This window comes from Chelmon rostratus, chromosome 5 (assembly GCF_017976325.1).
Source record: "Chelmon rostratus isolate fCheRos1 chromosome 5, fCheRos1.pri, whole genome shotgun sequence".
NCBI classification, from domain to species: Eukaryota; Metazoa; Chordata; class Actinopteri; order Chaetodontiformes; family Chaetodontidae; genus Chelmon; species Chelmon rostratus.
Genome location: NC_055662.1, coordinates 15,405,356 through 15,422,032, shown reverse-complemented (window position 1 = coordinate 15,422,032; position 16,677 = coordinate 15,405,356). Strand labels below are relative to the sequence as shown.

Genomic DNA, 16,677 nt, shown 5'->3' with positions numbered 1-16,677 from the left:
AACATTGCCATCTGAAAATTCACAAAAATTGTTTTTGTATTTTAAAGCTTCAAAAACTTACTGCCACCCACAGTACATTCACATGTGCTTACAAGCAATCCTTATTTCCACAACACAGTGTGACAGTGCACTGTTTAAACTTACTCTTTTCCCCCAATCTGTTCTTTGGTAGGTCTCTGAGTAGAAGTCTGCAGGGGGGCTCACCATGGTGCAGGAGAAGAATGACGGAATAAACAATGACATGGTCCATCCACCAATTCAACAGAGTAGACCCCCTGTAAGAACACTGCCTGCTTGACTGTCTCCCACTGCCACCTCCCACTTACACCATGTGCACTAATCTCAAACTCTTTGTTCTTCACAATCACAAGGGACCATGCACGACCCCATGTGCTTCATTCTGTTTGATGTTTACCAAATCACAGGATGTGATGTATCAGTGAGTCATACTGATGCATCAGAAAATGAGGATGGAATGCTTGACATTTTGGGAAATGTGCTATTTGCCTATTCACAAAGCAAAATGTGAAAACCAGCATTTTGTGGTTTTACGGGTAGTTAAGTGCTTTAAGTACTTTTTGACAAAAAACAGTTTTGCATGATGTCTTCCCAGAGCCTTGTGACCATGAATGCCAGGTGGTTGGATAACAAACTGTTGTTTGTCTAGAAATATTAACAGTACATTACTCCTCCCAAAGCCACAAGTGGTGTTTTTTATGTTGTCTGTGTGTGTGTGTGTGTGTGTGTGTTTGTGTTTGTGTTTGTAAGGATAAAATAAACTAGATACAGTTTTCCCCTGCTTAACCACTTCCTGACTCTAGCTTTGTACTTTTTAAAGACTGTCTAAAGGCAACAGTTGGGGGTTTTGCTTCCTATATTTGTCATCTTGTTCATACTGGCCATTGGCAAATCCCCTCGTAGCACCCTCCAATGTTAGTGATGGGGGACTTACTTCAGGATTGTATTAAGTGTAATCATCTTTTTGTCAGCACATTGTGTCATGAAAGCGTCACTACTTTGCAGAGCTAAAACTGGCTTCCACTCTAAGCTAGGCAAATGACTTTCCAATTCAACCATTCAATATGGATAACTTATGACTAAATGTATAAGAAGTACCTAACATTCATGTCTGATAATTATTTCTATAACCTGTTGAGTTAAGTTTACAAACACATCCTTTGTGGCAGCTGGATGGTTCTGTCGTCAGGCCCTCACTTCAGCACGTGAATAACGAACCAATTGCAGAGCTCCACACCTCAGCACACTCTGTTTGGACAGCCCAATTGCTTAACATGAGCTTCCACCTCATGGGTGTCCCATGGCTATGGTGAGCAGGTTTCAAGGCTCTGCGAGATGATTATGATTGTGTAATAAAACCAACAGAAACTAGTGGGCCCCTGGAAGGTATGAAGAATCTATTTAAAAATTACAGCGCCATTTGTACGCATCTTCTCAGTGAATAAGTTCATTTCCCAAAATGTTGAACTATAGAATACGTAGGCTGGTGTGTGGTTTTAGTTTAACAACTTTGCCTTCACACTTGTGTCAATCACTGTTATCTACTTCTGCCTTCTGTCTTCATCCCTTTAATCTAGTATGGGCATTTGAATTATTGACAGTTAAATTCATGCTGTGTCAATACAGTAATGTTTTGTCTTTAAATCGACCTTTTTTGGCAAGGTGCTGTTTCAGTCAGCTGCTCTGTTTTCTGGAATCCATCATCATCATTCAACCAGGAGAACATGTTATTGATTTTAGGAGATTAATTAGCTCCTGTCTAAACAGGGTAATCAGTCTGAATCCTAACTAACACTCCATTTCAGGCACAGTAACAGACCACACATACACGCTGCATGATAATTAATGGGTGTCATGGCTGTTTGTTATCATAACACAAATATTTGTACAACTGACCAGCAGTCAGCTTACTGCAGGAGACCTTAAGTCTGGTTGATTAGTATACAGTGCACAGTCTTGCCTGTGCTTCAGTGCATGAGCTGTTTATGCCTGATGTGCACTGGCTGCTTGATACTGAGTCTCATATGGGCCCTGTATTAATAGTTACTGCATTGCCAGTTACTGCATGCTCCCATGGTTTCAAAGTTAGCCCAGTAACAGTGACACAGAAATCAAAACAAACTCAGAACAGAATTCACCAGCAAAGAATCAAGATTTTTAAATTGGCTATTTAGTAGCTTGCCGAGAGTAATATGACATGATTTTATCCACTCTGACCTTTTGTGTGAACTTGACAAACTGTATCTTTACACGCACACATGAGATTGGTTACAGGGAGAAATCAGGCGATCAGAGAATAAGCAACCAAGTAACCAGTTTACCGTAAAACCACTTATAAATATAGCAGGTCAGTAAGTTTTAGTCCTCTACCCCTGACCTTACTGCGGAAGCATGACTAATTTATCTAATTATGTATTTAAGGGCTGATGGTGCAGTGAGAAAACAGGCTTTGTAGCATTTCTTTACAACACAAATGTGTCTTACAAATAGCCCACTTAATCAGACTTTTGGAGGCCACTTTGTTTTTGTTTTAGTAGGTGGAATTATTTTAAATATAAGGATGCATAGCTACATGTAATGATCTCTCCTTTGATCCAACCTCTCTGCTGCCATGGTCTTCGTCAGGCACACATTTACATGTAAAAAACACCTGGAAACCCAGTCATGCTTATATGTGTCTCAGAAATCAGCACTCTCCAGTAGTTAGGGAAATGGAGTTTCTCTGATTCTCTACCCCACTTATAGAAACCATACCTATAAATAAACTGACAACTGGGTGTGATGTCAATAAGTGGATGTTGTTATAATCCCTGTGTATGTGACGCCTCATTTGTGTTTCCTTTCCTCTGAGTTGTCCTGGGACTTGAAGATGAAGAAAAAGCTCCAGACCGTACCTGCCTGTCTGGGCAAGTTCAGACCAATTGTTGGCCAGTGCTGCCACCAGTGCTCCCCGGAAAGTCTGGTGAGGCTGGAGACAGGAGAGGAAAGGATAAGTTGAAAATTAGAGTAATGAAATAATGGAGGCAGACTGCATACTCATGCCGTCCAGCAAATTTGATTTTTATAATCTACGTCTGTGCTCAAGATTTGCTTCCAAGTCCAAATTACTATGCAACAAACTATTTCACTAACTGAAAAGAAACTGACCTCAAATGACACACTTAGCTTGTTAAGTGGATTTAAAGATGCTTTCAGAAATGTCACAGTTTAGATTGCATCCCTCAGCCACGTGTGTCTTTTATACATACAAGGAATTGGATTGTGTCCAGCAGAGCTTATTCTTGTTGATGCTGACACCCACGTCATCTGTCTGTGTGTGTTCTTCTATCACGGCTTAGAGAACAAAGCTTGGACCAAACTCTTCCCTCGGTTTCCACAACCTGCTGAGTGTCAACGAGACGCACACCAGGTATTGATAATACCAACAGAACACGAACAAAACTTTTCAGTCCCAGCGCACTCACCCATGCACATTTTCTGCCTCTGCATCGTGTGTTTGCTATCGCAGGTATCAAGGCTGGCTGGTGCGGAGGGTGTGCTGCGCGCTGTTTGTGAGTGGGTGTAAGGTTTACGCGAGTCCTGCTAGCAACAGACTGGAGAGAGTCTGTCAGAGCAACAGGTACCTGAGGGGAAAGAGGAACAGGAGGAGAGGACTCGAGATGCTAGAAGAGAATGAATAAATGGTAGAGATACAGAAAATGAAACAGGTCCTGCAGTTCTGGCGAGAGGGAAAGAGAAAGGAGGAGAGGGAGATAAGAGACACAAACAAAGATACAGAAAATGAAGGCTATCATGGGGTCTGTGTAGAGTGCATGAAGAGAAATGGGATAAGTTCGGACTGTTGTCACACTTTCCCTATCTCTGGTACAGAGTCTTCAGTTTGTATTTGTCTTCTCTACTTCTGTGTAATTGACTTTAACCTTTATGTAACTTCTTTACTCGGGGATGTTGTTGCCTTACTGGAAGACGGCTGTTTGCCTGTGTGCAGCACAAAAGAGGCTTTGTGCTGTGTTAACTCTGCTGTCCTGTGACCATGTGTTTCAGGGTGAAGGAGGCACTCACAGCAGAGCATAAAGCACCAGAGGGGGCAGACAGCCGAGGGCAGATCAACTGCCTCTCACCATTCCTCCCCCTCATTAACACCTGCATCTTCCCTGGCTTCTCACGGTGCGTGTTTGTTCATGTGTGTGTGAGCCGATGGGCATAGGGCGAGATTCAAAGATGGCTGCTTGTTGTTTATTTATTCATAAAATGTTTTTGTGTATTGATTTAAAGCTGCATTATGCAACCCTTTCTCCTAGAAGTAACAAGAAATCAGTTGGATATACAGTATACTATTGTGATTGAGCAGAAAAAGAGTTGCTATGTGCAATGAGCCACTAGTTGACAGTTTTCTGTTATTGATATTTGTCAGTATTCCTCAAAATAGAAACACTGGAAACTTTTGGATAACATAATGATATTAAAGGTTTTTGTCGTGACCAGCATTTAAAAATATATCAACTTAGTTTATGAGAAATTATGTTTTTTCCATAAATTTGGTGCTGCTAAAGTCTGGTGATATTCTGTATTTTTCTTACTGTCAAGAGCTGCCATAAATACTCACCGCTAATGCTAGAGCTCTAAATCTGCAGCTCAGATTTACACCCAGTGAATGCACAGTTTGAGTAATGTGTGTAATGAGCTAAAGTGTCCAGCCACTTTTGAAGACTGATTTGTGATTTTTTCACATTAAGTTTATATTCATGAATTTTTGCTTTTGATTTTTCACAGGATTTGAAAAGTATAGAATACTGGCAGCCTTATCCTCAAAGTACTGCTGTTGTTGTGGAAAAGAAGCCAGTCATAGCTGTAGCTGCAGTCAGGAACGATTCGTAGTGCAATATGGAGCAAAAGCAAAACAGTGCACCATAGTTACCAAATTCATCCACAATGAATGAATAATGTGAAAATTACCTGATCTGTCTTGATAAATGTGTTCTGTTTTCCACACTAATAGGATGCGACAGAATTTGAGGCTCAGTTAGATTTCCTTTCTTCACGATTTGATCAAAGAACAGCATATTTTCTAAAACAGTTGTTTTTTTTCTGATGATTAAACTGATCCAGCTGCGAGTCGCCTAAAATTGTCTGTGCAGATAATGAACAGGACGTTAGGATCTCGGACCTTATATGCCCATAATACAGTAACACCCTCCTTTTGGCTACTCTGTGGCAGAGGAGGACATTTGAATTTGAATGCTCGCAGTGAAAAGATGTGTATTATATTTTAAATTGAATGGGTGTTATGACTCTGTCAGTTCTTTAGAGCCCTTTTTTGTACTCACGGACAGTATTAGATTTCTGCAAATGTCTTGTGTAATGGAGTGGAAACTTTTAGCTTTTTTTTCTTAGAATAAACTTTTTTTGGCTTTCTTTTAGTCTTAGAATCTCTTGTCGAAATCTACTCTGCACCATCTTTCTTCTCTTCTCTTTCTCTCTCCATCATTTCAGCCTTGGCCTTCATCTCTATGTATAGCTGTCACCATCACACCCACCCCTTATGGCTTTCCATTTTGCTTTTTCCTTATGTAATCAGTTTCTTTCTTATCCTTACTCCTCTTCTCCACACTCATTCCCATCTGCCTCATTTACATCTTGTCAGACTTGACTCCATCCTCACTTTGCCCGAGATCCCGTTATTGGCGCTTGTTTCTTCTGAGCTTCACCACCATCCATCCATTATTCTCTTGTGTACATTGTCCCCCTCTTCTCCTTGTCACCAGGCATTGATTATTTCTCCTCTTTTTTCTTTCATCCTTCTGTACATCTCTCCACCTACTATCCTCCCCTGACTAGATTCATGGGCTGGGTGATGCTGAAGATGTTTTCCTCCATATTTGACAGTATTCAAGTAAACCTAAATCATCTTCAAGCATTGCACAGAGCCTCACAGGAGGTATAAGTATCTGTAAATGCATGCATGCATGCACACACACACACACACACACACACACACACACACACATAGTGATAAAATCTACTAACTTTTTAGCTTGCAAGTGATTAAACGTGCATAACTGCTATCCCAAAGGGTGTCAACCCCCCCCAAAAAAATAAAATAAAAAAATTTAAATTTAAATTAAAGCACACATTGTACTTGAGCATAGATACTATGGTACTTTGGTTCCACATACATCCACACACAGGATGTGAAACTAGGCTGTGTTCAGCCACCGGATGAGATGGAAAAAATCTACTGCCCTGTTTATACACATCTACTACAAATTATTTCAAGGTAAACAAAATATAAGAATATTTTTCAACTTTTTTCAAATATGTCTACTCTTGAATACACTGAAAACTTTCAAGTTTCTCTTCCTTGCCTTGTTATACTTAATTATTTTCCCTTTTTTGTCCATGAACACTACACAGCTCTAATTACATGGTTGACTAAATAAATACAAGTAAATAAGTCTGAGTCAGGCTGCTGTTTTCAGAGGTTCAAGATGGGCATGAATGAATTCAGTGAACTATGTCTTTAGCTTAGATCTCAGTGAAATACAGTCAATTACAGAAATGAATGCTAAACCACCAGGAAATTATTCTCATGATTCTCATGGTTTTCAATGGTTGTCAGTACATATTCAGGGTTTCTTACACCATGTGAATAGTGCCCTCTCTTCGGGTTTATTTTTGATTTGTCCAAATGCATTTTTGAAACCTGGAAGTAGGAGTATTGGTACAAAATGGGCTAAGTTCTTGATTTGCGCCTTAATTTGCTCTCAAATGGCTCTATATTTTCACCTCTTAACAAGGGATGTGTTTCATTGTCCAAATACTAGTGGCACTCTCAACATGACTTTCATGTCTTCATCTGTTGAACTGTTTTATTGACTGTGCACTCACTACATACATATAGAAGCTACTTCATGTGACGTCATTGTAACATTTATACATCATTGTACTATATGTTAATATTATATCAGAGTCTTTTTGAGACGGGTTTGCCAGACAGATAAAAGATGAAAGAAAAAGTCACTTAGGAATAAAGAAAACTTATGGTCGGATCCTGCGCGATTTCTTTTGGCCATAACAGTAATTAACAAGTTTCATCATGACTTATGGCAGCACTTTTATTGCAAACCTTATCACCTTTTTAATGTAGTGAAACGATCATATCCACAAAAGTACAATTATGTTTTTGTCTCTCTGCTTTGACTTCACTCAATGTATTATTGAGTTTGCGATAATAGTCTGTAATGAAAAACAAAAAATCAAATGCTACTCAAAAGATAAAGGGCAACATACAGAATAATAGAGCTCATTGTACACTCTCAGCCTCTTCAGTACATACTTAAACATACTCCTCACGTATAAACCTAATCTCTGCCTGCATCTCTTTCTGAACTAAGAGTAAAAATAATAAGATTTTTCAACTTTATATCCTGCTTGTGTATAAATGTATACATTTATAATACTATAAATGCATTATCTCACATTTCATCCTGCTGATATTATCAGAAACTTGTGGGGCTTGATTATAATATTAATTGAATATAAAGCCACAGAATCACTTTCCTGATCCGTGCACCACCTCTGCACAATACTCCATTATTTTCTATAATGAATGACAATGTGAACAATCTTGTGTTTCTAAAGCAGCCTCTGTTCCGTAATTCAGGGATCTCTGCTGGTTTACGTGTATGTGCGTCAGAGCATCATGGACTGTGCTCTCATCCCTCTGGTGCTCTTCTCTCACAATCTGAGAGTCCCATACACTGTTTGTCCCATTCAGGTTCGCAGCTGCTTCCTAAGGTATAGTCAGACACACACACACAACCCCATGTAAGAGCTGCCAGGCAGGTCACACCCAGATAACAAGCATACAATACACATGGTTGTTTTCAGAACATACAGTATCTTGCCCACAAATAATATACCCTTTGTGCCAGAAATATGATGCTGAATTTATCACTTTTATTCACTGCATCATATTTAGACCAGCCAATGTAATTTTTAACACAGTATGAAGATGCTTCATCAAGCTTTGTAAATTAAGCAATGTCTGAGATACAGTATCCTCTATTTATCCTATAGATCAATCCTGCAGAAAGTAGGCGTGGTCCTCCTGCCACCATCTGCATTGACTGAGCAGGATGCTGAGGTGGACAGTCTCTACTCACCTGTCGTGACCTCTGTAAGTCTGACATGTTTCCATGGTTTAGCTTCAAAGTGAGGTAGGATGTGGTAATATTCATGGTGATTGAAGTTCTATGAGGTTTGAAGTAAGACTTAACTCCTTGATGAAAACCTAGAAACAAATTTTTGCTCTTCCCTGGGGTCAAGACAGGTAGATAGTTGTCATTGTTTTAACAAGAGTAACACTTTTCAAAAGCGTACACCAATGTGTACTGCCTTCTACATACTTGATCACTAGGTACTGTATACTGCCGGTAAAGTGTATTTCCAGCAGATGGTGACACATAAGTACACTCAAGCAATACGTCTCTGCATCGCATGTCTGTATCGATCACAACAGCTGCTCAAGTGGCTCTTAGAGGCTGTACTTAGGCACAGCAGTGCTGTGAGCTAAATTCTAACATAATGTATTCACCATGTTAGTTTAGTGTGTTAGCATGCTAACTTTTGCTAAGCAGCACAAAGTACGGCTGAGGATGATAATAATAATAAACTTTATTTGTATAGCACCTTTCAGACAGGAATTGCAGTTCAAGGTGCTGTACAAGAACCAAGTGAGTGCTTCACATAGAGAACAGCATGGACATAAAAACAGATAAAAAATGAATATAAAACAAGATGGAGAATAAAACCCACAAGGTAATGATAGTAAAAGTAAGGTGGAATGAGGATGAAAATTTAAATATAGACAATGCATAAATCCACAGAATGAAATAATAAAATACATAATACATAAAATCAAGTAAAATACAACAATTTAATAGGAGTGCAGTGGTGCATAAGCACAAGGGCAAAGCACAAAAGTTTCAAACCTGTATCAGGAAGTCATAGCTAGTTAGGCTAAAGTGAAAAGATAGGTTTTTAGCTTTCTTTTGAAAATATTCAGTGAGTTGTTGATACATCATATATGTAGATACAGTACATGATTGATGTGTTCTTGATGGCAAATAATAAACAAGGGACTTAGCAATGTTGAATGGTCCTCGTCCATTAAGGACTTTGTATACAAGGAGGAGGACCTTAAAATCACTTCTTATCTCTGAGGATGATGGAAATGTCTTTACAGGTATTTGGTCATAAACCAAATTTTTGAACAAATGCAATTTTCAACCTGATGATGCTGCTAAAAGAAACGGGGAGCATGGGTGTCTGTATCAGTTGTTATGGTAGTCTATTCTACAGTTGTTGAAGTATTGCACTCAAAATCACAAATGTCAACCTCATTGTGGTGCTAGACGAAAATGTCAGAGAATCACAGAGTCAGTACAATTGGATTCATCCTCTGAGCAACATGAATATCTGTACTTAACGTCGTGGCAATCCTTCCAGTAGTTGCTGAGATACTTCAACCTGGACCAAAGCGTTGGCCCAACTGACACACCAACATTGTCATCTGGGGAGCCACACCATTAGCATGGCTAAAAGTCTAACATTTAATTTTAGGCACTACTGTCGTTTGAAGATGGCATGAAGCTAATTTAGGCGTTATCCTCGATTGAAACTTCTGGTTCGTTTTTGTTGATGCAAACTTCTTCCCATCAACAACCACCCAAACTTTCTGTTTCATTGTTGTACTCTCCACTGCCAATTAAAACATGACTTACATGACACAGTACACTAACTGCTGCATGTTTTGCAAAGCTCCCTCTTGAGCCTTGGAGGGCTTTCAGCTGTTGTTTTCACATATGCAGATATCCCTTTTAACAGTCAAAAGCTAATTTAGGTTTCATGTACACTTTTCTCAGAGTCACCAATCATAAAAACACCCTCTTGGTACAAACCATTCCAGCCTGACAATTGGAGCAGATCCTCATTAGCTGCGCATGTGAACCCAAAAACAGTCTGTTTACTCGTTGATGGGAAGAAAGCACTGGGCCGTGAATCAGAAAACATGTTGCTGATGCATTTTATGGAAAAAAACCTTCATAGACAGCAGGTAATTATATGCAATTGCAGGGTAGGCAAAAGAGTTCTGTTCTTGTAATTTGGCTGTTTAGCCTATGTGCTGTCGGTTCAATTTATACTCGCTCCCATACACACACTTTTCACTGCGCTCCATGGTGGTGTGTTTTCACAGCCAGCTCCTCAGTCAGAATACAACCTGTCTTTTCATCCTCTCCCTCATTCCCCAGCCTCATACCACTCTCTATTCATTCTCAAAATTACCAAGGGGCTTGAGTTTTGCTACAGAGATTGCAGCTTGGAGTTGGCTGGGGTGACAAAGCAGTGAGGAGAGGGCGGAGAAATGACAAGAATGGTGGTTAGTCTGATTGTGTGAGCTTGGCAGGTCGGAGCAGGTTGTATCTATTTTTATAGTAAAGGTAATTTGTTGTTTTTTCCCTTATTTTGGAGATTTATATGGCCTGTAGTAATGACTTCCTCCTCTCTCTCCTCTCTTGCATCCCTCACACTTCCCTCTTGTACCTTCTCTGTACTCTTTGCCTAATGCTCTGTCTGTGTTGAGTTGCTTTTTAGCAATGATCAACACCTGCTCATCATTAATATCTTCCTGTCTTTGTTTCTAGCAAGGGAGCTCTTTCGTGCTTTGTATCAGTTTGCCTGAAGATGTATTTCATTTGGAGTAGTTACTTGCTATATTAAGATCAATATTATGCTATACAGTTCAATAAAACAGCTCAGTCTTACATTAATCTACCAGACTACAGCCACAGTGGAACATAAACAGGTTGTTTATGACTGACGCACTGAGTGGTATATTTTTTTCATTGACCATTTATGTGAGTAAGCATATTGGTTGTGCGTGAGAAAGCAGACTTGTTTAGTGGTTGTATTTCAATGTTAATAGACCTTTATTGTTTATTGAGTGTAGGCCTGCTTAGCTGCTGTTCAATGGTAATTGAATTTTCCTTGTCTGTGTGGGGAAAACAGTACTTGGGGCAAGGGAAGTGTCTCTGAATGTCATGAAGTGTCCCCCACAGTCCCTTTTTATTTCTGCTCTTTATCCTGCCTGCTTCCTGCATTTTGACTTCTCCTCCGTCTGCTGCCCTCCACACTCTGTTTTCCTGCCTCTTCATATTCCCTCAGAGGTCAGTTTTGCTGTATTGCTTATGCATATTTTAGAAATGCATGGCAGTTATTTTATGTTAATTGCTCCCCTACTGCCAGGACTTTTCAGACCTTTGTCTCTGCCATCTTTCTCTCTCCCTCTTCCTCTTTCCTCAGCTCTTAGATGAGCTGCTACATGAGGGTCAGGCGATAAGTGTTGGTGTGTCAGCAGAGTCTGGCCAAGGTGGCCAGTGGCTGGCTCGCATCACACAGCTCATCAAAGAGGGATCTGTCCCCGATGTCAGTCTTGTCCCTGTGGGCATCTCCTACGACTGTGTGCCCAAGACCCGCATGCAGGTGGATGCGTGTAAACACACACTTGCAAGCACACACAAATTCCACTTAATAAGAGCCATCTGTAATGTCCTGAGGAGCAAGGGATCAGGTTTGGTTTAGAGCAGAGGTTTTCAACCTGTGAAAAGCACCTCCCGAGGGGGGCGCTGAGTAAGAGGCAAAATATACTGCATGAAGTGAAAGGGACAGGTGCAGCCGATGTTCTAGATAGAACAGGAAGTTAGTTGTAGTTTGACCCGCCGATTTGGCCTGCTTATCAACACATTCAGCAGTTTAGGCTGCAGCACAGGCTGTCACACACAGTTCATGGAGGAAATTAAGCTACATTAAAATCCTTAGCGTCCAAAAAATCGTGTTCCTCAGAGACATAACACAGTCAAAACAGTCTTAAGACACTGACATGATTTTACATTTTTTATTTTTACATTCACTGTGACTTACACTTACCAAGTATATCAGTCTGACAGATGTACATTGCTAGTAAACTTCCATAGATTAATCTTAACTTATTTTATGTTGTTATGTTTAAATTTAAGGGGGCAGAGTTGTCTTGATTTTGGGGTGGGGGGTGCATCGTCAAACCTCTACAATAGAGGGAAAACAAAATTGCCGTAACGATCCAGAGTACAGCTATGAACATCTTGTTTTACAACTTTGCTCTCTTACTTCTCACTGGCCAGCATTTGTTGAGGTTTGCATTTCATTTTTAAAGCAACATTGATTGCTATTAGTCTCCATTAGTCTTGCCCTCTGTAATCTGCACATTGAGACGATACTGGGGAGTGGGTGTCGCTTTCAGTTAATTGCTCTAATAAGGTCCAAACCTCATCATTTCATCATTCATCATCATTCACATAGTGCACATTCAGTACCGTGCACACAGTTCCAATACTCACACACTCTGACTGCCTATTTATCTTAGTGCTCATCATAGATCCTCCTCATTAGTTGTATTGCTGCTGTAATGTCCATCTCAAAGTCAAGGCCTTATTATGATATAATCACTAACTTGCTTTGTGTAGCACTTCTAAGAATGTGTGTGTGTGTGTTTTGCATATCCTCACAGGTTGGCTTAAGCTCTGTGTTGCAGTGGCTGTGGTCTCTTCTCTGGAGGAGACCGGGAGGAAGTGTGAGGATCCACCTCGCTCAGCCCTTTTCTCTTAAGGTGCACAGGAGAAATAGCATATAATCACAGACCTGCTGATCATTTACAGAAGTGGCTTGTCACCCTTTAAAATAAAGCAATGTTTACTTATGACAGCTCCTCATGGGTTATAGCCTATAGACTTATTCAGCCAGTACGTTTCCTTCCCTGAGATCTTAAGAAGTAAAAGTATCCTGTTTCAGAATAAAAAAATGCAAAAATTTGAGAAAAAAAATGCATTTTTTCATGGAACAGATTTTCCTTATCCCTCTGTCTTTCTTGTCCCTTTAATCACCATCTTGTGACCCCAGTATACTTATATTGGGACCCCTTGTGGGGTCACAGCCCCCAAATTTGAGACCACCGTTTTTACAAGCAAGGTTGAACAGGCAAAGATTAAGCCTTATCATAAATTGCAGTGACCTAGAGAGTGGACCAACTACATTAGCTTCAACAAATGCATGTTGAAAATCAGTACTGACGGGGGTCAACTGATGGTACAGGCTCAGTGCTTGTAGAAAGGAATCACAGTATTGTATTTCCTGAGCTGAATATTTACTGCCATCAGAATTTGTCTGTAATTACTAAGGCTATATGTATTTGAGTGATTTGTCCTATTGGCACGGGCAGGATAGTTTGCATCAGAGCTCTAGTCACTTGCAGGCTGCTGTAGTTGCATTTGCCCCACAGGATATTGTCTATAAGTATGGCTTTCAAGTTTCAAGCATGGTTTGGCTTTGAAATCTTTTTTTGTTGGCCAAAGTTTGTTTGAACAGAGCCAGCATTTGCTCCCGGTTATGGAGCATAGTTAGCGTGTCCAGGAATAGCATGAGAAATACTTCTCAATGGAACAGAATATAGTTACAGGGAACCTCAAACTGCTGCCTCCAAAATGGTCTCACCTCTCTTAAACAGTCTCAACAAAAACTGAATATTACAATCTTAATGAGGGTAGGCTTTACTGAACGACTGTTGTATCAGACTGCATTATTTTTACCTGGGTGTACCTAATATACTGCCAACTGAGTGGTTATCATATGGTGATGATATAAAGGAATGGGCTGCAATAACAGTTGGATTTAAAAGTTTTAATGGAAACTTTTTATAATTTTCTTCGCTTGATTTAGCAGAGCATCAATAATGAATGATTTAGAGATGCTACTTTGCAGCTCTTAGAGAGTGTGTGCATCCATATTTTTGTGTTTGTGTGTAGGAGATGTGCGAGTCAAGAAGGTGCAGAGTAGATGAATGGCTCCCTCTACAGGACCTGTTGCTGCCTGTTATCCTCTACAACAGGTAATCAAACCACCTGTGAGCATACCTGTATGCACGAGTGAGTGTTTAAACTGTATGTGAACAAATCACAATGGTGTTCGTATTTGGATTGTGTTTTATCTAACATCTGTGAAATTGAAAAGTTACTTTCTCTTAAACTTTGAAGATAAACTTTTCTCTAATGCTTGAATCTGGCACAGATGCGATGGAGGCTCTGATGAGAGTTTTCATCCTCTTAGACTCGGTCCAATTACCATCAACATTACACAGTCTGCCAGCGAAAAAGATAACAGAAGCAAAATAACATCCTCACTCAATCTCTGCTCGGCTTCTGACGAGCAAAGTGGCTTCTCCCTTCATATATTTAATTCTTCTGAGGGAGCGGCAAGCAGCATGAGTGAAAGAGATGGCAAGCCATAGATGAAAAGAGGTAGAGAGGGATAGTTAGATTGGATTGTTATCAGCATGTGAGCAGTTTTGGTTCTTTGTACATGTCTACATCATTAACATGCTCTGGTACTTAACACTGTATCTCTGGCATGCTTCTTCATTCTGTTTGTCTCCACTGCTGAAGTTTCAGCTTTTGAAGCCTTTTTTTCCCCCCATGTACAAAAAAATACAGCAAATGTGAGGGCTGCCATAATGAAAATTAGTCCTCACATACAAACACTTATTTTACAGAGTTCGCAGTTTATTTATTCTTGTTTGAGATGAACAACGTCACTGTCTGTAGGACATAATGTGTGTCTCTCTCACACAGTCACAGCTAAGATGCATAAATAACACACTCCGGCATAGCTTGAGATAAACAGCTCATAAAATGTATTGCACACATCTCGATTTTGAGTGATAAAGCTGCTATTTTATACGCTTTTATGCACCTAAAGTGCCTCAGTCTACAGTTTTATTTTAACAACAAATACATATTCCTTTTATTCTCAGAAATATGGTGTTAAGTCAGCTGTCATATTGACCATTAAGAGTGTACAAAAATAAATGTATAAATAATATATAAATAAATGAAACCATTCCATTTTCTTGTGTGGAGCAAATAATTAAAATTGTTAAAATGGGATTCACATGATTTGTTATGCAACTCCCTTGACAATGAATGCAGTTTACTGCAACACAGTCTGATGGCCTAAGGCCAGCAGTGGATCTGTTAAGTTCACTGACTGTGTTCTTTAAAGATATAATCCATAAGACTTTGCAAAAACTGTGATTACTGTGGTATCAGAAAGTGTGGTTTAATACAGCAAACAAACGGCGAGCTGCTACTTAATACATTGGGAGAGCAAATAGTATAGCTGTTTACAGTCAAAATAAACCTTTGTTTTAATAAAAAAAATCAGTCAATTAGCCATTTTCCATCATGACCATGACCAACTGCATCTGACTTCATGCTGAGCACGCCGTGAGTAGTCTTCCACAGCAGGACACTGTTAAGTTTGTTATCTTGCTTAGTTGTTTGAGTTGTGCAGCCTGTCTTCTGCAACTCTTCACCTATCAACTTGCTGTGGCTGCACTGATACAGTGTACAGACAGTCAACAGTAAACAATGAGGCTGTGAGATAAGATTTTGCTAGATTGCATGCATGCACCATTTCCTGTGACTTCCTAATGCTTTTGAAAGCAACTTAAATCCTTGTACGGGATTGGCAGACTGCCCCACTAATAATGAACACAACTATATAGAGAGGTTCATCCATCCATCCATCCATCCATCCAGCTATACCTGCTTATCTTTGTGGGTTGCAGGGGTGCTGCAGCCAATGGTCAGGTAATGGCTGAAATAGTATCAAAAAATGTGATTTTCTTCCATGAAAATCTTGAGGAAGTATGAACCAGTTGAGACGATCTACACAAACATTCCTGTAAATTCAACCTGACATCCTTCTTTCCTCATCTCAAATTTTCTTTTAAGAACTGACGGTGTGTATGGGCAGAGGAGGATGTCGTGGCTCCTTCCTTCTTCTCATTATGCATCTGAACTCAAAGAGGCAGTTCACCCAGAGAGAGACCTCTGCGTTGCCATCATCCTCCACCTCATCTTCTGTGGGTCCAGGATTAAGCACTCCTGCTGAATCCTAAATCATTCTTGATGTTATGCAAATTGTTCCGCATTACCTCTGGTACTGTATGTGTGTGTGTGCTCTATTTCTAGCTGCAACCTCCTGCATGGCTGTGATGTCCACCAGTCTGGTTGCCAGTCTTTTGTTGTACAGGCACCACAAGGTAATTGCACCATCCCTGTGTTTGTGTGTTTGCTGAACGATTTTCCCCTTGGTGCTGTCACTGTTAAAATGAGCCCCTGCCCCTCTACGGATCCATCAATACTCCAAAAGGCTCATAAACAGAATTGGTTTTGGTGCTTGTTTATTAGAGTGTGACAGTGATTTCCTGAGTCACACCCACCAGTCTCTAACTAATGTCACCAGACTGTTAATACTCATGTCTGATTTTGGAACAAAACTCCGTCTTTCTCCTCCGCAGGGCGTGAGTGCATCTCTCCTGTGTCATGACGTGGCCTGGCTCACGGAGGAAATCTTGTTCAGGATCAAAGACGTCGGTTTTGGGGGGAGTTTAGCAGAGGTTGTTCACTATTCCCTCTCTCTGCTGGCCCCTCATCTCATCATTGCTGCAGTGCCATCTAGGTTGGTTTTCTGTCTGTCAAAAGAAAAACAAAGAACGCTGATAAG

The 16,677-nt window shown here is 40.1% G+C and overlaps 1 protein-coding gene across 1 annotated transcript in view; it reads left to right on the top strand.

Annotated features, from left to right (window-relative positions):
- Nucleotides 1–205: 205 nt before the first annotated feature.
- The window catches only part of gpat2 (glycerol-3-phosphate acyltransferase 2, mitochondrial), a 28,041-nt gene continuing 11,569 nt past the window's right edge, over nt 206–16,677 (top strand). The window contains exons 1-14 of the mRNA XM_041937860.1: nt 206–277; nt 2,870–2,980; nt 3,357–3,427; nt 3,527–3,637; nt 4,063–4,185; nt 5,857–5,956; nt 7,682–7,815; nt 8,098–8,197; nt 11,383–11,562; nt 12,626–12,724; nt 13,917–13,999; nt 15,903–16,033; nt 16,143–16,213; nt 16,472–16,632. Coding sequence (XP_041793794.1) covers nt 206–277; nt 2,870–2,980; nt 3,357–3,427; nt 3,527–3,637; nt 4,063–4,185; nt 5,857–5,956; nt 7,682–7,815; nt 8,098–8,197; nt 11,383–11,562; nt 12,626–12,724; nt 13,917–13,999; nt 15,903–16,033; nt 16,143–16,213; nt 16,472–16,632 — 1,547 coding nt within the window. The remainder of the gene's footprint in view (nt 278–2,869; nt 2,981–3,356; nt 3,428–3,526; nt 3,638–4,062; nt 4,186–5,856; nt 5,957–7,681; nt 7,816–8,097; nt 8,198–11,382; nt 11,563–12,625; nt 12,725–13,916; nt 14,000–15,902; nt 16,034–16,142; nt 16,214–16,471; nt 16,633–16,677) is intronic.